Genomic DNA, 21,056 nt, shown 5'->3' with positions numbered 1-21,056 from the left:
CTGCATTCCGCCAACTAAATTATCCAACTCACATTAACGTACGCCACTTCCTCAATTAGCGTCATAACGATTTCTTCAGATATATCAGATGAAACATCACTAAGAAATATTCATTGCGCGGAAACATCTCCTTCCCTTAGCGTATGGCAGCAAGTCTTCCTGGACAGTATACAGAGCAGTAATAACTCATCTCTGACATATATGAGATAATAGGTGAACGCTCTGCCACACCCACAGTGTAATACATTTAATACTCCATGGAGATTCCCCACAAGGCTAACTACAGTTTTTTCGAAACTAAAAATGTTTAATTTACAGCAAATGATGTGTGAGCGAAGTAAATTAACATGATGGAGTACACAATCAGTAATCACACAGAAGGGTGTAGTGCAGTCCGACCTAGTTGCGGTATTTGGGTTACAAACACAGGTCGCAAATTGCATGAGAGTCACCGTGCTCTAGCATTTAGTAAAGAAGTAGCTTTCTATTCGGTTGGTCTGAGTTCGACTCCAAACTCCGTCACGAATTTAAGGCTGGTTTGAGGATGTGGGACGGAGTGTATTGCATCCTCAAGAGATAGCTTGAAAATCCCACACACTCTCATCAAGTGGCACTTCCCCCTGATTTCTATCATCAGCTCACAGCGAATGCGGTATATTCTCAACATTTGATCCACGGTTGCTTCCTTTAACATCCTAACTCTAATTACATCCACCTGTATAGGCACAATATCCACACACGTTATCAAATAGTATTCACACACACCATACATAATGTTAAAACCACATACAATAAACTGCAGCAGTATCAGCACCAGCAACAACAATCAACATGAGAGCGGGATACAACTATCCTGGTCTGGCTCCCTGGTCAGCATAGCGTCCTTCGGTACAGAGGGTCCTGGGTTCGATTCTCGGCCAGGCCGGAGATTTTAGTCGTGTCTGGTTAATTACTCTAACTCGGGGACAGGGTGTTCGTGTTCATACACACTTCTTCATCCACACTCAATACACTACAATAGTGAATCATCCCTCCACAAAGGGTTGGCGTCAGGAATAGCATCCGGCTATAAATTGGGCCAAATCTGCACGTGCGACAATATTCGCACCAACGACCTCACCGGGTGTGTAGAGAAAAGCGACATAATAATAATAATAATAATAATAATAATAATAATAATAATAATAATAATAATAATAATACAGTGTTGTAGCCAGGGGGCGGTTACTCGGGGTTAGATCACCCCCCACCCTTCCTATGGAAATTTTACAAAAAATCAACAGAAATGAACAATAAACAATAAACTAAATAGAAACAAATTGTAGAACCAACAGATCTGTTGAATCTATCTACGAAGCCTCGAAAGTTGGATGTTAGACTGTAACCTGAACATACCTTTCACTGTAAAACTCTTGTCCTTGATCGTATTGTCCTTGGTATGTATTTTTTTTTAACGTAAGATTTTGTAGTGCACTGCAATCTGAATATCAACATAATTCACTTGTATCAGTGTCTTTGTAATGACAAGACATACATGCGCGCACCACACAAGCACCTTCAGTGTGTTTGTAATCATTTTGTAACTATATCCCACCACCACCACTGTATCGGCAGATCCTGGATTACGCTAGTATAATAATAATAATAATAATAATAATAATAATAATAATAATAATAATAATAATAATAATAATAATAATAATAAACAACTATCCTATCAGCGAGTTTGCATAATGTAGCTGTTTTTACAATTTGCTTTACGCCGCACCGATAGAGATAGGTCTTATGGCAGCGATGGGATAGGAAAGGGCTAGTAGTGGGAAGGAAGCGGCCGTGGCCTTAATTAAGGTGCAGCCCCAGAAGCTGCTTGGTGTGAAAATAGGAAACCAGGGAAAACCATCGAACCCACCATCTCCTGAATGCAAGCTGACAGCTGCGTGACTCAAACCGCGCAGTCACTCGCTCAGTTATGACCTCCTTGAGGCCAATCCTATTTGAAGGGATGTTTATCATCATTGCATGTTGGTATTCTGGTGGATTACGTATATATAAAATATGTGCACTGAGACAAAAAAACACCCAGTCCTCGAATCAGAGAAATTAATCAGACGCGGAAAATAAACCCGACCCGGCTGGGAATCGAACCTGGGAGCTACTGAACCGAAGGCCGCGATGGTGACCACTGGACCACGGGGCTGGACAATGTGGTTATTAATAAAATAATAGCAAACATAAAAGTGTTCGCGTCGAAAGACCAGGAAACTCCTGAGTGCCGAAAATGTGTTCCAAAAAAAAGGGATTCTTTAGTGCCAGTAAATCTACAGACACAGATGCCCTACATTTAACCACACCCGACAGAACCGGTATTCAATTCAGCAACCTTGATCACAGATAATGAACGCTCAACTAGAGATATGATCACAATGTTGGTGGGTTCTCCAACTGACTTCAATTACGAACTGAATTAATTTTAGTTGATTGTATTAGTTAAGATCTCAAAAATTGAACCACAGCGCGAGAGAGGTTAAATGATATCGAAGTTCCAATCCTTACACAATGTTTCGTCAGTAAGAAATGGTCAAACAGGCCCAAAAAACAGCTTCTCTGGGGCCTTGCTGGCTTCAAAGTCCATTCATTGCCTACTGACTGACTGACTGACTGACGCACACCTACTGGGTTCAGGGTCGCACGATTAGATCCCGGAGCAAACTGTTAGTACTTCAAAATAATTTAGCCATGTCGTGATTCATGTTGGTAATCTTGCTTAAGGGATAAAACATCGGGACTCTTAATTCGGTAGTAAAAGTTAATAAACCTCACATCAGGGCAATATTCCGTCATATTAGCGTCTCTTCAGGTTGATCGCATTTGAAATGAGAAATTATTATTATTATTATTATTATTATTATTATTATTATTATTATTATTATTATTATTATTATTCACATGATCCCTTAATGTTTAGAATCGCGCTATGTGTTTCATATTTCCCCACACGAGCCTAGTAATCCGTTTTACACCACTCAGCGTTGGTATCTGCTGGGTTACTTGAAAGATGACAAAGCTTGTAGTTTTACGTGAATAATATCCCTAAAGCTAACTATGAAGACCGCAGTCCTGGAGAAATGTGTACTACCAGTAATGCTTTATGGATGCCAAACCTGGTCATTAACTTCGAAGCAAAGAAAAACGCTGCAATTAGCCCAACGCAGGATGGAAAGGAAAATCCTCAACATCACGCTGAAAGACAGAATGAGGAACGAGGAGATACGCAGAAGGACCGGTATAAGAGATGCACTCAACATAGCAGACAGATTGAAGTGGAAATGGGGAGGCCACAAAGCAAGAATGGAGCACAAGATGTGGACACACAGACTAACATTGTGGGATCCTAGAATCGGCAAGAGAAACGTAGGAAGGCAGAGGATCCGATGGGCTGATTCGTTCAAGAAAGTGGCTGGTGCGCAGTGGACACGAAGAGCAAGAGACAGAGAAGAATGGAAGACCCTTGACGAACTCCTCAAAGTGTATAAATGTAAATTAAAATTTTGTATGTGCTTAGATATATGAACAAGAATACATAAGAGACAAGATGTATAGGTCAGAAATGTATGTGTCCCTAACAGGCAAGAACAGTGCACCACATGATGCTTTCACACTCTTTAGGACTGCTCACCTAACGAGTTTATCCGAACGAAGCCCTGCTTAGCAAGAGGCCATTGCCCTTAAGGGATTTCGAAGGCTAGATTTAGATTTAGAATAACGTGATCATAGCCATGAGACCTCCAGTTTTACAAAGAATTCGAACCACACAGACATGCCTTATTTCAAAAATCCCACATACACTGGCCGGGATTCGAACAGCGGTCGCCTAGATGAGTCGCGAGTGACGATACCACTCGGCTATCACACCTCCCTGGGTTACGTCACGAACTTATCAGTATGATTACACCAACGGAATATGAAACAATACCCTGTATTATTAATTCAATGAGAAATATATTTAGGCCTATACGGGATGCTAGCAGAGGCAACACATGGGATATTCAAGAGCGCAGCGCTGTTGATGAATCAGGAATCACGTATTGTCTGTCATAACTAACAAGGGGAGGTCACGATGTCCGCATCAGCGATTTTGTTCAATCTTTGTAGATTGGTAGTACTAAATCACAAAAACACACTGGCAAAGTAATAGCGCGAAACTCTCAAACATTTTCACAAAAAGCGATTTTGAAAATGTCGAAAAAACTTAAGAGAGGTTCCAGCATGCCAGGTACGATCAAGCGAGAGACTATGGCGCGGTGGTCGAGTGGTTAAGGTTCTCCACTTCAGTTATGAAGATGGCGAGTTCGAGTCACACTGCTACTAGCTTTTTACCCCTCTTTTCCCCCTTTTTTCATCTATTACATATTTATTTTCTTCTATTACTGTCAAAATAGATTTAAAATGTTATTTCCCAGTAATTCGGCCTCTTCTGCGATCTCTACAGAGTCGCCGGGATCCAGTAAGCGATTTATATAAAGAAGGTCCTCGACATAAGCCATGACACTTTTCAACTGTTTATTTATTGCTTGCTCTCCCGGGAACTCGTTTGCACTTTGCGTAGCTTCACATTCAAGAACACTTCCGTTCGAACATGCGAGATCTCCATGCCGATCGAACTTACCATGAGCACGTCTGGTTACATCGCACATAACCGTTACACGACACAACGCGGTCAGACAGTGACTACTGCTGCTCCCATTCGTAACACGAGGAGAAAGGGGATCAGGAAATGTCAGAAAAAAGTTGAGACGAGCGTGACTCGAATTCGCCATCTTCATAACTGAAGCGGAGAACCTTAACCACTCGACCACTGCGCCACAGTCTCTCACTTGATGGTACCAAGCATGCTGAACCTTTCGTGACTTTTCTCGACATTTTCAAAATAGCTTTTTTCGGAAATTTTTGAGAGTTGCGCGCCACTACTTTGCCAGTGTGTCTTTGCGATGTAGTAATAACAACCTACAAAGTTTGAACAAAATCGGTGATGCGGACATCGTGACCTCTTCTTGTGAGCCGTGCCGTGACAGCATGTGTGCAACTACAGACGGAGTAGACCTATTTCCAGCGTCGTACTGTGCAATGTTGAATGTTGTTGGCACGTCATGACGGAGTAGACGCGCACCGTTTGTGCCATTACCCGAGAATTGCGCAACTTGTTTGGATGAGAAGCGTCAACCGTCTACCAATGTTGACGCCATTGATCACAGGAATGTATTCGTGTCCGAACGCCTGGTTCAGGAAAACAGCGCCTTACAGGTGTACGCCAACATCACAGCGTACAAGGTGTTTAGCGGGCCTAGCAACGATTACAGAACAAACTGAATGTAGTGTTAAATCTATAGTATTGGCAACAACCATCTGCAGTCGTACATTTGAAGCTGGCCTATGATCACGCATGTCGAAAAGGCATTACTTGGAGGAACGAATGGCGAAGCGTTGTTTTCAGTAACCTAAGCCGATTCTTGTCTCAGTGGTAAAGATGATTGTTTCCGCAAGCGACGTCAACAAAGTGAGCGACACCTTCCAAGCTGTATACGGCAGCAACACACACAACATCCCGAATTAAGGTATCGGGCACCATAGCCTACAATGTTCGTTCACATGCAGTGTTTGTACAGCAAACATGAAACCGTGTACAGTAAATCCAGAACACAGCCAAACTCGTTCTCATGCAATCCGTGGAAAATAATGGAAATGTGCTATTCCAACAAGATAATTCCCGTCTATATATCACCCGTGAAACCGATACGTTTTCCAAAGTGTTCCTCAAATCCATTGGCCAGCAAGATCAACAGACCTGATCTCCATTGTACAGTCATTCAAATAGAAGAAAAGAAAGAATGCATGGTGCACTTTTCTCGGAAACAACTGAGCCTATATATATGTTTGTTGTGGATATCTTCATGGAAGGTTCGTTATATTTTGATAATTAAAATTAAGTCCGATAAATAATAAATGCTACGAACATACTACCGTGTACTCATTCTTTTCTTTATCGTGGGAGTGGATTGTCATCTGGTCTGTTCTTTGGTATCAGATATGATCCTTTACCTACCGTTCCACCAGCTGAATGTGCACGTAACTCCATCCCTCAGGATGATATGCGTCACCTCTACGATAATCTCCATGCGAGAGTTACGACATATTATATTGCTGTTAGAAAAAAGGTTCATAGAGTATTGACACGGCCTATAGAATTTATAAGCATGACTGTGCATAGTAAAGGTACCAATGTACGGAACTAAATTTCCTATTACAATAGTTGTAGTGTTCCTTTTTCATTAGCAGTTCCAGTATTTTCGCCTTCGCCTTCGCCCTCTGAACATCAATTACTCAGGGAATAAGCATTACAATCTTACGTTATGTAGGAAAAGAGGGTTACACCTTTTAATTGTGAAGCAATCACCTTCAAAACCTCCAGAACCACGGCAATTTAATGAGTACTGTATGCGCCATTAAATTACTAATTCTCAGTACTGACAGGTATGCCTTTGATGACATAAACCACTACCATCGACTTATCACAAAAATAACTTACAATTTTTCAAGTTTTGTTTTTCGCAGTGTATTTCTGTAGTGTGTAAATATTTATATCGATCAATAGAAAGCCCATTTGGAGGTCATATTGACTAATTCAGGAGATGGGAGAAAGAAGAACTGAATGGTTGCGAAGGTATTTTCGAAGTACTTATTATATTTTTGGATAATTGTTAATGCTTTTTGCCGTGCATATACAGAGTTTTCCTCAGTGTCACATATCTTCCAACATTAATTCTTAGTTTGTCGGGTGTATTTGTGAACAATCAATTTACAACAAAAGTAATTTTTCCCCATTTTGCTGTTTCTACAGTGTATCCTGTAGTGTCAACATTATTTTCAAAATATTACTTTTCAATGGATTTTTTATATTTATTTGAGAAGAAAATCACGTTATTTGAGTTTAAAATGTTCAATTTCCATCGCTTACTGCCATAATTTCAGAGCAGATTGTATACATGTTGTATAATTGGTAGTGCATTTTTTGCAGTATTTTCCATAGTGTCAAATATGTCTGTTACATTATTACTTTTTAGTGTTGTACAGTATTTCTGTGAACAAAAACACCCAATTACATTTATTTTACCACAAAAATAAATTTTGTAATTTTTTCACGTTTTGTTTACTTTTAACAGTGTATTCCCGCATAATATCAACTTTATTCTCAAAATATTACCCTTCAATAGTTTTCGAAACTTACCCATGAAACATTTTCACAGTAAAGCTCCAACTTTCATTCGGCAGCATAGGGGTTAAAGCGCCAGACGCCAACGGCACGGAGTTATCGCATTTAAAGAACTCCACATGGCACTGACCTCAGCCAGGATCAAACCCGCAATCTTGGGAATAGAAGGACAACCATAACAGACTGCGTCACTGCTGGAAGAACTACTGCTGGTACTACGAACTGATTAAAACCATGGAAGAACCTTATATTTCATTGTACTTGCATAATAGGCGACTATGTAAAAATGCAATGTACAATTAAGAATTTTATCTTGCTATTTTCTCGCTTACATTTCATCAATTATTTGGTACCTTGTACAAACGAATCTGTAGTTTCCGTCGCACGGGAAAATTTAACACACGAAATATACGAACATATGTATATAACACACGTTATATGTGTAAAACTGAACTCGCTTCATGGATTTAGAGTTAATTCTGAAGATACCTGGTCTCAAGGCATTTTACATAACGTATACTGAAGTGAGCATGACTTTCTTCCGGAGAAAATTATTACTGATCACGTTTTCTCAAAATAGCATTTATTTATTTATTTATTTATTTATTTTCGGCCACATGCCTAAGGTCCTATTCCACATAACGTCAACCTCTATACCAAGGTACTGTTTGAATTTCCCGATACCTCATACCATCCCTTCCAGCTAATCGAAAATACGATTTCACTAATGGATCAGAGAAAACTGCACCAAAAATACTGCCACTCTTAGGAACAAGAAATCATTGCATTACACTCTGGAAAAATCTTTAGAAAATGAAACAGGAAGAAAATTACAGAAAAGCAACGAATATTACGTGAAATGCACAGCTGTCAAGTGAACTACACCTCCCTTGTTTCCAAGTATTCCACTCGGCAACATCATCACTTTTAAAATAAAAGGTTGTGAACCCGCCAAGAATTTTAACCATGTCCTTGGCCAACAGCTGCCAGTTTTAGAGCACAGTTAAAATGCAGGCTAGCAAGCCTTGATTAAAAACAAACTAGCATGAAACGACTTCTATAAACGATGTCAATCACTATGACTGCAGCACAACTTCAGCGTCTCCATGGCAACAAATAATAAGGTCATAAGCATGTTTTGGTTTACATATTCAACACGAAAAAGTTCACTGAACTTAGAGGATGATAGTATAACCTACATGGACTATGAGTTTCATCTCTCCTAATCTAATACTCCACCCCCGAAAAAACAAAACGAGCAGGAGAAACAGAAGGCTTTCATTATGAGAGGCTCATAGTGCCAGGTATGACACCCTCATACTGAAATAGATTAGAATACACTATTAAAGACTTAAGCAAATTTCGTTCAAACCGCAACAGAATGAGGCATCGAAAAATGCAATGAACATCAGTCTGTTGTTTGCCATCGCTGCTTTTTTAGACTGACAAGGCTCGCCAGGACCCGAAAATAAGTTGTGCTCATGAGCACGGTGCCAATTTATGCGTTGTAGGGAACAGGGGCAACGTCCTTAAACCCGTGATCGTGCGCACGACCCAGTCAACTAATCAAAAGCAAAACACAACCTCTCAAACCACATTTCAATAGAATACCACGACACACAGATCTACATCACATTCTACGAGGTCGTATCTCTTAAGAACACCCTTGCTGTGACCTTAATGTTAAGGTCCTTAAACAAGTACTTACTAATACAAAATCCTAACCACTAATGCTAACGAAGTTAACCGTGACATTCACGTAAACGTCTGAGTGGAGAACTAGGCTATTCATTCTTCAAGACAACGTCCTTGTTTAGGAAGGTCGTGAAAAAAATAAACACGCACTCTCATTCATGTACCCGCTGACTGCACGCCACTAGAGCCCTCTAAGAACATGCGTAAAATACAGATCAAAAGGAAGAGATTCGCGACTGAACAGTCGAGTACACATAGTCTACTGTTATGGACAGCGACAAATACCACCTAGGTACAACAATTATCAAGAGGTTACCTATAAACTTACCTGATCATGCGTGTGTTACCTACACATAATTGGATATTCAAGTAACTCGCAAATAACGATCGATTAACGCTTGGGTTATCAGACCATATTCTGGTTTGATGCAGCAGTCCATGACATCCAACCCTGCACTAGCATTTTCATCTCTACGTAACTGTTGCATCCTAAATTTGCTCTCAGCTATTGGTCATATTCGTATCTTGGTTTCACCACTCTGGGTATTTCAAGGTGTATCGCATCAAACTTTATATTTTTTGGTCAAATTTCACCAAGTCGTTCTCTTCCTACCAAATTCGCTTAGTACCTCTTCATCTGTAATCAGATCAACCCATCTCACATAGAACATTCTTCGGCAATACCGCATTTCAAAGTTATTATCTATCCTTCTGAAACACTAACTACCCATGTTTAACATCCATACAATGCAACGTCCCATATATCCGAATATCTATGTTGAAGATGCGCTAAATTTCTTTCTTAAGGAAAGCCTACTTTGCTTAGCAAATCTACGTTTTATGTCTTCCTTATTTCAACCAACAATCGTTATTGTAATATCTAAATAAAAAATGTTCACCAACTTAATAGATCTCATTTCAAAATATATTTTCTGTACCACCGGAGTTAATTCGACTACATTACATGATTTTAGATTTATTGAATTATCTATACAAGTGGTGATTTCCTTTGTTTGAACTACAGAACGGTTACTTTTCTAAATTCCTCTTTCAATTCCGGTAAAAAATTTAAACAGACTGGGATCTGTTTAAAGCAATTGTTGAGGAATGTGAAAACAAGTTTGTACCCTTAAGGGTGGTAACAGAAATAAAAGAGACTAGGGAGGTGCAGATTGGAAACAAAAATCGAGTTAGAAATGGCTGTGGACAGCAAGAAGGAGCTTACTAGGAAGTTGAATCTAGCAAAGCACTCATCTAAGGATAATATGACCGAGCAAGTGGCCGTGCTGTTAGGGTCGCGCAGCTGTGAGCTTGCATTCGGGTGATAGTGGGTTCGAACCCCACTGTCGGCAGGCGTGAAGATGATTTTCCGTGGTTTCCCATTTTCACACCAGGCAAATACTCGGGCTGTACCTTAATGAAGGCCACGGCCGCTACCTTCCCAATCTCCCACCCTTCCGTCGCCGAAAACCGTCGATGTGTTAGTGCGACGTTAAACAAATAGCAAAGAAGGATAATATGATCTCGTCGCCATAAGACCTATCCGTGTCGGTGCTACGTAAAGCCACTAGCAAAAAAGTAAAATAATAATAATAATAATAATAATAATAATAATAATAATAATAATAATAATAATAATAAGATGGCAAGCGTAATTGGCAGTCAAAAATTTTAGTGAAAAATACAAGGGTATGTGGTTCATGGTGTGTGTTACTGTAGTCACGTCCTAGTTCGTGAACCATGGGCAACGGCTGAGAGGCCTAATATGTGGTCCTGAGAGTCGGGATACCAGTTGCTATCAAATGGGAGTGGGAATCTCGGACACATTCTGAGTCATGGCCCACCTTGTGCTCAGACGGTTAGGACTATACAATCCACCGATGGTTCCTAATCCGTTAAGAAGAGAGATACTAAATTGGACTATGTGTAAGTAGGGTAGCATCCTGCTTCATGAATTTACCGAGCTCACAACATATATAGTAAGCCTCGGACCTATGGGATCAACGGAGTCCCACTTCCAATTGACAGGCGAGGGACTCCTTGGAAACAACTTGGTGAACGAAATGGAATTCGATGGTGAGCTATCAATATTAATGGCCTTATGGAAGAAAGAAAGTAAAACTTGTTGAGTCAGCAAAGAGGATGCATTTGGATGTGCTAGGAATAAGTGATATTCAGGTAAGGGGACATAACGGGGAAGAGATAGGAGATTATAAAGTGTACTTGACGGGTGTTGGAAAGGGAAGGACAGAGTGTGGAGTATGGTTGTTTATCAGGAATACTATTGCACGCAACACAGTCTCTGTTAAACACGTAAATGAGCGAATGATGTAGGTAGATTTGGCAATTGGAGGTATTAGGACGAGAACCGTCTCAGTGTATTAACCACGTGAGGGTGCAGATGAGGATGAAGTTAACAAGTTTTATGAAGCATTGAGTGACATCGTAGTCAGGGTCAACAGCAAGGGCAGGATAGTGCTAATGGGCGATTTCAATGCGAGTTGAAAATTCAACTGAAGGATACGAAAGGGTGATTAGTAAATGTAGGGAAGATATGGAACCTAATGGGAACGGGAAACGTTTGCTGGACTTCTGTGCTGGTATTGGTTTAGCAGTTACGAATACATTATTTAAACATACAACTATTCACCGCTACACATGGGAGGCTAGAGGTACCAGATCCATAAGAGACTATATTTTAACAGTCATCCAATTCAGGAAGGCCTATAGGAATTTCCGGGGATTTTTCGATGATACAGACCACTATCTGATCTGTAGTGAACTAAGAATCTCTAGGCCTTGAACAGAGAAAGTGAAATCTGTCTGCAAACGAATAACGGTAGAAAATCTCCAGGACGAGCAAATTAGAAGTACATGGATATGATTAGTGAGAAGTTTCGAACATTGGACAGTAAGCAGGTTCAGGGTATAGAAAGATAATGGGTGAAATACAGGGATGCTGTAGTAGAAACAGCAAGGGAATGCCTAGGAAGAACTGTGTGTAAAAATGGGGAAAAGCAAACATCTTGGTGGAATGATGAAGTGAGTTAAGCTTGTAAACGTAAAAAAAGGCTTTACAGAAGTGGCTCCAAACAAGGGCCGATACAGACAGGGAATTGTACGAAGATGAAAGAAACAGAGCGAAACAAATAGTTGTTGAATACAAAAAGAAGTCATATGAAGATTCTTGTAATAACCTGGAAAGGCTAGGTCAAGCAGCAGGAAAACGTTTCTGGACACTAATCAAGAATTTTAGGAAGGGAGGGAAAAAGGAAATGAACAGAGCAAGGGAGCAGGAAGGATTGCAACAACTATCGAGGTATCTCATTGATTAGTATACCAGGCAAAGTATTCACTGGCATCTTGAAAGGGAGGGTGGGATCAGTGGTTGAGAGGAGGTTGGATGAAAACCAATGTGGCTACATGCCACAGAGGAACTGTCAGGATCAGATTTTCAGTATGCTCCAGGTAAATGAAAAATTCTAGGAGAGGAATAGACAGTTGTTTTTACGTTTCGTAGATCTAGAGAAAGCATATGAAAGGGTATCGATGAAAAGATGTTCGCCATACTGGGGGACTATGGAATTAAATGTAGATTATTAAAATCAATCAAAGGCATTTATGTTGACAATTGGGCTGCACTGAGAATTGATGGTAGAATGAGTTGTTGGTTCAGGGTACTTACAGGGGTTAGACAAGGCTGTAATCATTCGCCTTTGCTGTTCGTAGTTTATATGGATCATCTACTGAAAGGTATAAAGTGGCAGGGAGGGATTCAGTTAGTTGGAAATGTAATTAGCAGTCTGGCCTATGCTGACGACTTGCTCTTAGTGTCAGATTGAGCCGAAAGCCTGCAGTCTAATATCTCGGAACTTGAAAATTGATGCTATGAATATGGTATGAAAATTAGCCTTTCGAAGACTAAATTGATGTCAATAGGTAAGAACTTTAACAAAACTGAATGTCAGATTGGTGATACAAAGCTGGGACAAGTATTCAAGTATTTACGTTGTGTGTTCTCCCAGGATGGTAATGTAGTGAGATTGAATCGAGGTGTAGTAAAGGTAATGCAGTGAGGTCTCAGTAGCGATCAACAGAGTTCTGTAAGAAGGAAGTCAGCTCCCGAACGAAATTATCTTTACATCGGTCTGTTTTCAGACCAACTTTGCCTTCCGGGAGCGAAAGCTGGGTGGACTCAAGATATCTTATTCATCAGTTAGAAGTAACAGACATGAAAGTAGTGAGAATGATTGCTGGTACAGACAGGTGGGAACAATGACAGGAGGGTACTCGGAATGAGCAGATAAAGGCTAAGTTAGGACTGAACTCGATGGATGAAACTGTACTTATAAAACCGCTTCGGTGGTGGGGTCGTGTGAGGCGAATGGAGGAGGATAGGTTACCTAGGAGAATAATGGACTCTCTTATGGAGAGTGAGACAAGTAGAGGGAGACCAAGACGACAATGGTTAGACTCAGTTTCTAACGATTTAACGATAAGATGTACTGTATGTATGTAAGTTCGGTCCTCAGTCCTAAGGCTGGTTGGATCCTCAACAGCTCCGCTATCAGCTGTCACAGATTGCCTAGGCATCACTGATGAGGCGTACTAGGGAAATGAGGAGGTAGTTCCCCGTTGCTTTCCTCACCGAGACAGAAGTTGCTAATACATACCAGTATGCCATGCCCACTGAAATGCATGCATCATCCGACCCTATGAGCAATATTTTCACACCATTCATAGCAGGGACTGGCTGCATAAGGAATGGCATTACTAGCATACCTCAGTCACTTTCACATTGTCAAAGCCAAGGATAAGACTGAGACAGGTCAATGAAAGTAACGAAATTGCTCTAGCCTATACCAGAAGACATAGTGTACTGTAAATACTAGGTCCCGTAAGCAAAGGCATAGATAAGCGGTATAGAACTAAATGAGGCCACAACACTAGTTGCAAATAGAGGATTGCGGCGACATTTGATAAATTCACAGAGGCTTGCAGACTGAACGCTGAAATACATAACGGTCTATAATAATAATAATAATAATAATAATAATAATAATAATAATAATAATAATAATAATATGTATGTATGGAAGGTTATGTATAGGTACTTTAAGGCAGAAGCAGGTTCCAAGAAGGACATTCCAGAAATAACTAATTAACAAGGGGAGTGTGTATGTGAGGATCTTCAAAACGCATTAGTATTCAGTCAGCAGTATGTAAAGGTTGTTGGCTACAAGGATAATGTCCAGACAGAGGAGGTGAATAATACTAAAGAAGTATTGAAATTTACTTACATTAACAACTTGTATGATTCGACCAAGATATAGCAGATAACTTGAATTCAGGAGGTCAAATGGACTGTATCGCGATTGACCTGTGTAAGGCATTTGATACGGTGGATCATGGGAGACTACTGGCAAAAATAAGCGAGACTGGACTACTGAAGAGTGACTGATTGGGTTGCTATATTTCTAGAAAACAGAACTCAGAGAATTAGAGTAGGCGAAACTTTAGCTGACCCTGTAATAATTAAGAGGGGAATTCCTCAAGGTAGTACTATTGGACCTGTATGTTTTCTTATATATAAACTAACAGTTACCCGCGGCTTCGCTCGCGTTGTTTACGTAAAATGATAAAAGTAATCGTCCCTTGGCACTGTACTAAGACATTATCTGAAAATCCCTAAAGTATATACAGTACGCTCACTGACAAACTGAGTTTCATTCATCCAAGAAACTCTTTGTAAACCACGTTTGTGTTATTGCCTCTTAGGGCTAAGATGACCATGCGACATAGAACTGTACATGTGAGAAAGAGTTTTCTCTCAGATCGAAAAAAATGTTCATTTTTAAAGGAGATTCCAAATATATATTCCCACGTCTGTAACATCTTCATTTTTTCAGACACAAGTACCCCTTAAAAGAGTTCAACCCCTTCATCAGTCCTTCCCCCACCGCACCTAAGTGGATTTTCCGGAAACAAAAAAATACATGTTTCATTACTTTTAAAGGAGATTACAAATACCAATTTCCACGTCTGTAACATCTTCAGTTTTTGAGATATAAGCATCTTCATAAAAAAGTATTCAACGCTTTATTCTCTTCTTTTCACCCCTGATAAGTGCCTTCCCGAAAACAAAAAAATACGTGTTCCTGTATTTTTAAAGGACTTTCCAAATACCAAGTCCCATGTCTAACTTCCCATTCGTAATCGGCGTACTGATCTCGTGCATAATATCAGACTCCAAGTTTTACGTGTCACGAATAAGCATAACCGTGTGTAATATAACATTACCAAATTAATTGTAGAGCATGGACAATACTGGAATATACTTCTGCTCTGAACAAAGTTGCATAATGGTGCCCACAACGCCAGCATAAACCAGAAGTGGGTTGAATCCTTACAACCGAAACTGTTGTGTGTTCATTCGTGACGATTACGATCAAGTAAATATCTAGAGGAGTTAATGATCAGCGAGGGTCACAGCACTGATACATTTTCTATCATACCATATGAAATTCATCTGAAAATAATGAGTCAGTGATGATGACTTTATATCCATCACCCGAGAGTCTCTGCATACAAGATATTCTCGAAAAACAAAACAAGTTCCGCAAAGAAAAGCTAAGATTATATTCACAGATTATGATCTACGAGAGAAGGGAGATTAGATCAGTCTTGGGGGAAACTTATCACCGTCATAAGGAACGGAGATAATTTTGTGCAGTGGCTATATTGGGCAAGTGGAGCAGCAGCAGCAGAAAGCCGCTTGAACTTGACTAGCTATAAATTTTGTTGTTTGCGCGCTGTTTCCAAATAGCAGGGCAATGAACGCAGCGCAATCTCATTATCCACTCGGTCCATGTCCAGCCTCGACTCGTCAAGGAGACTGCAGGTAATTGAATTTAAAAGTTGTTACATCTACACTCGAACTGAAGTTAGGCAACACGTCTAGCAGCACTCATCGCAAGTTTGAACTCCCCCTCAGGTCTAACAAATGGGACGTGGCTTACGGAACTCCTACAAAAAGAGCGTTAACACAGGATTAGAACAATTCAAAAATATCACGGCCTTTTCCTCGAAGGACTCTAGGGTAAGTAAACGGAACAAGTTTAAATGCCATTAGAACAGGGCGGATGCTTCGTTCCTTCATCTGGCAGGACTAATTTATTGTTAAGATGAAATATTTAATATTGGGTTATCTGACAGTGGGTGTTACTGTTAGTGATAATTGTTCTGAGTGATCTGGAATCGAAATCATCGGCAGAGAGAGAGAGAGAGAGAGAGAGAGAGAGAGAGAGAGAGAGAGAGAGAGAGCGAGACAGAGCTTGTTTTAATTTTGGCAGAAGTGGAAGTTAATATATTTAAGAAAATTATTTTATCTTTATTTCAAGAATCCTCCACATCTTCTCATTATGTTAATATATCGACTGCAAGTTATCCAAATGATTCCTGACAACGTTGAAATTACCGAGTGTATAGTAGGTGTGACAAGATTTTTCACCCAATCCTGTGCAGCTTTCTGTGGGAGGAGGGATAAAAGGACCAAGGACAACTGATACTCGCACTGTTTTGGTGAAGCACACTGGAATCATCTGTTGAATGGGTCGATGAAATTCATATGCCTAATCTTCATACACATCTCATAGTTGAAATGACGATCAAAATCTATCGAAGCAATTTAACTAGTAACGACACCTATGAGGTGAATGGCGAAGCGCATCCAGGACGGTAATCAAACTTCGATGTTCGGATCTGTCTTATGTACCTATGCCTCGGCCGTCCACCTGGCACAGGTACGAAGTGGCTTGCTACTTATCGTACTACTGAAATTCGGCGGATAAATCTAATTACAAGCGACACGTGTATTTCTTAATTTACCGGATGAATAACAACTAATGTGAACTTTAATTCCTTACATTCCGTCCTTCCATTGCCCAGAATAATCGAATAACTTTAGCCATACGGCTAAACAGTTTCCTGGAGCGTGCGAACAGTACTCGATGCACTTCCGTACGCGCATATGTGCCTGCAAGAAACTTATACAATACAATGGGCAAATTTTGCGGCCGCATTTACGCGACGGGTGGTAGTGCATCAAATTTGTGGGATCATATCAAGAGGCATCACAAGGATGAAATGAGCAGGTCGGCTTCAGCAGCAGAAAACAACATTGCTGTATTAAGCGAGACAGTTACGTTGTGAGAAAAGGGCACTGAATAGACGGGTGAAATACCTTTACGTTGTCATACCAATAACGTGTTTAAACTTGCCGCTACATTACATTCACTCCGTAGTTTACTCGGTACAACCGGGTGATGTCACAACAACTGCTCCGCTCCGTCCCAACCACTAGCCAGCGTTCTACCGTCTGAACTACTACTACTACTACTACTACTACTACTACACGTTTTCATTCCTCCCCTGAAGGGGGAGGCGGGCCTCTTAGACGGTGGGAGATTTGTTACGGTGAAGGAGATGTGCGGAGAAGGTGAGGGGGTAGGCGGCCAGGCGAGAAATGCAGCACTGTGCCTCAGGCTCGTCTCCCGAATGCAGAGGCGTAGAGCTACTGTAGACCGTGACCACCTCTCCTCTGCTCGGTTGGCCGGTCAGAGTACAGAGCTTATGGGACAACAACCCACTCTGCATCTATCGACCAGTCTCTAATTTGGCGGATTCTTCGACATTACCTAGCGGACACATTTCTTGTGGATGTGAGTACAAATATTTTCCATCATCAGCGTTCCGCTGGAAGTATGATCTTCCCTAATGCACGGGAGGTAAAAGTGAAACGAAAAACACCGCATTCAAACAGAATAACCGACAAAAAACACAAGGTAAAATTTATTACAGAGTTAGAAACAGTCTTGATCTTACCTTATGACGAAATTGACGCACACCACACTGTGAGGCTTCTGACCCTTGTTGCCATAGATTAACGTGGCTTGTGTTAAGACCCACACGAAGCCTCCGTTCCTAGCCAGAAATCGGTAGTGGCCCGTTTCTCCTTGTCCTTTAGAGAACACTGAAATGCAAGAAAAAGAAATGGATATAAATATTTTTATACACTTGCAATGTCGATTATGACTGGAGGTTTAAGGCGAAGGACTACTACTTCAATCAGTCCTAACGTTACAAACATTAATGAAGTTCCATATAACACCAATGGATAGAATTACCGTAGCGGACACATCCGTAAGTGTGCTTATCCGTTGCGTTATGATTGCCCGATTATTATTGATCGTGCTTAAGGGTCAGTGACAACATAAGCTGTACTTCCTTTTAAAACATCAATCACCACCAACACCACCTCAGTTGACTGAATGTACATTTCAAAGAAGGATTTACAACACTGTTAATTATCAAAGACTTGTGTTATGCCGGTAACATATATTTGTAGTTCATTCAAAACGTACTGAATTCATTGGCCACTATGGAGTTCGCTGTAAATAATAATAATAATAATAATAATAATAATAATAATAATAATAATAATAATAATAATAATAATAATAATAATGCCCTTCCAACAACTGATGTCCTCAAGAGACATCAGAATTTTGTCCTAAAAGTGAATTTTTTAAAGTGAATAAATTTAACGACACGAGTTTTTCGCCTCTAAATACTTGTAAATAACAACGGACTGTGCCTAATTCCGATTCTGCAACCTTGCGAGCAGGAAGAGTGTGTTCGTAATCAACTGCGCTACTCTGCCACAGAAAAACGGTAGTGCATAATGCGTTAAAATTACGAAACATAAATTTACAAACTGGAAAGGCATCGGAAATGATTAAGTTACCGGAGAATTATCTGTGAATTAGTATGTGATGGTGGTGTATTCACAATGTTAAACTAGTAGTAAGTCAGTGTACCGCACGATCTACTGCAAATCGTAGAGTTAACGTGCTGGAAATATTGAAGTTATCTGTTCATTTGTAAGTGATTGCCTAGAAACATTATTGCGCTACCCTACTTGTAATGGAATAGTAAGTACATTTTAAGCGAATTTTTGAGACTGGGTTGTAATTATTTTACGCTACATTTAAGGGAATATTTTAAGTTATTTTCCGTAAATGACGTTTTAATTTCTATGCGACTGCCTTTAAATGATTATACTGTACTTCTCGTTACGTGATCTTTGTCAGTTTTATTTCTTGTGTTAAAGTACTTCGTGTTTTCTTGCTTTGTTATCCTGAAGTTTCTTATTTAAAAAAATGTCTTTGTTTCGACATAATTTCTTATAAAATTTGGTTCTCAAGTAACTGTTTCTTGTATTTTTGTTACTGTTAAGTAATTCAAGTTTTAATTTAATTTTGTTGTTATTCCGGTAGCAGTGCTTTCTTTCAGTAGTATAATTCCCAAATTTGTTTAATAAATTGAAGTAAAACAACAATATGAAAAATATTTTAAACGAGTAGGGAAATCGTGCACCTGAAACACTGACAGTTTATGTTTTGAATACTCATGTTTTAAGAAACAGTCGTAGGCATAAAATATAGCAAAACTTAAATAAGAAAACTAGCTGGATAATATAGGAACCTAAAATGGAAAATTCTACGTTAGATTAGACAGCGTTTCGAATATCAAAAGGCTCTCTAAGATCAATCGAGCAGGAAGCCGCCATGCTTAACTGCTTATGATTAGAGACCATTGGTGCAACGTGAATTCACACACATTTCTTGGAATGTGGAGGAATTACACTCATGTTCATAAAAACCAGAACACGTTGAAAGACTATCGATAGGAAGTTCATATTCACAGCACATGTGCGTTTGTATGTTCTGAAGAAATGGTTAGCATTTGAACCATGTCGGGCCTCAGGTTCAAGGTCCACATGGATAACTCGGCGCACCTCCACCGACTGGCAAAATGTGCCTGCGGCTCTCGCTATCGCTATAAACCGAAGGTAATGGATCAGTGTGACTTGCGCAGACGTGCAGAATGCCTCGCAGACGTATGCGAGAACCGTACCGTCAAATGAGTGAGTTTCAAAGGGGGCGCATTGTTGGCATGAGAGAACGTGATGCATCCATTCGGGAAATTGCTGCTCGTGTGGGACGAAGTGTGTCGGCAGTGCAATGGGTGTGTACAGAATGGTTCACAGACGGTCGTAGAACACGACGAGATGAGTCTGGTCGCACCACCCAGACCACACACCGAGAAGGTCCACAACTCATCCGAATGGCATTGCAGGACAGATCTACGTCCTCCTCGGCTCTGGCGCAATTGTGGAACAGTGTAACACATCGTAAACTATCAAGAGTGACAGTCCGTCGCCGTTTATTACGGTCTGGGTTACCGGCGCGTCGTCCGCTTGTCCGCCTACCTTTGACTAATGTGCATAAACATGCTAGACTGGAATGGTGTATGGAATGATGTCACTGGGGACAGGAATGCCAGCAGATAGTGTTTTCGGACGAATCCAGGCTCTGTTTGTTTAATAATGATGGCCGGATTTTGGTTCGCCGCAGACAGGGGGAGAGGCATCACACTGACTGCATTCGCACAAGGCATACAGCGCCAGCTCAGGGCCTTATGGTGTAGGGTGCTATTGGGTACAACCACAAATCACAGTTGGTGCATGTCTAGGGCACTGGGACCAGTTTGATCCACGTGAATGACATCCTACGACCCGTAGCCATACCCTTTCTGCACGACACCCCAGACGCCATATTTCAGCAGGACAATATGCGACCACATATTGCTGCACGAACACGTGCCTTCTTGTTGTCACAGGATGTCAGACTGCTGCCCTGGCCCGCCCGATCACCGGACTTGTCGCCAATCGAAAATGTGTGGGATATGGTGAAACGACGGGTTCGGCGCTGTGACACAATGCCAACCAACAAAGACGAACTGTGGAACCAGGTGAATGCAGCATGGATGGCTATACCCCAGGACGCCATTCGCTCCTGATACGCGTCGATGCCATCACGCATGGAACAAGTTGTCAGTGCCCATGGAGGACTCAGTGCCTACTAGGAACAGGACACATGCTGAACCTAGGTGACTGAAATGCTAATCGTTTCTGCAGAACATATTAATGAACATGCCGTGTAAATAAGAACTTCTTAACTCTAGTCTTTCA

At 40.7% G+C, this 21,056-nt stretch overlaps 1 protein-coding gene across 5 annotated transcripts in view; it reads right to left on the bottom strand.

Moving 5' to 3' along the window:
- LOC136863908 (hypoxia-inducible factor 1-alpha) overlaps positions 1–21,056 on the bottom strand; it is a 579,725-nt gene that overhangs the window by 142,290 nt on the left and 416,379 nt on the right. For all 5 annotated transcript variants that reach the window (XM_067140321.2, XM_067140322.2, XM_067140325.2 and 2 more), the window contains one exon: positions 17,846–17,993. In XM_067140321.2, coding sequence (XP_066996422.2) covers positions 17,846–17,993 — 148 coding nt within the window. The remainder of the gene's footprint in view (positions 1–17,845; positions 17,994–21,056) is intronic.

The sequence above is a fragment of the Anabrus simplex genome, chromosome 2, assembly GCF_040414725.1.
Source record: "Anabrus simplex isolate iqAnaSimp1 chromosome 2, ASM4041472v1, whole genome shotgun sequence".
Lineage (NCBI taxonomy): Eukaryota > Metazoa > Arthropoda > Insecta > Orthoptera > Tettigoniidae > Anabrus > Anabrus simplex.
The sequence above is the reverse complement of the archived record's forward strand: the minus strand, read 5'-3'. Positions and strand labels throughout refer to the sequence as shown.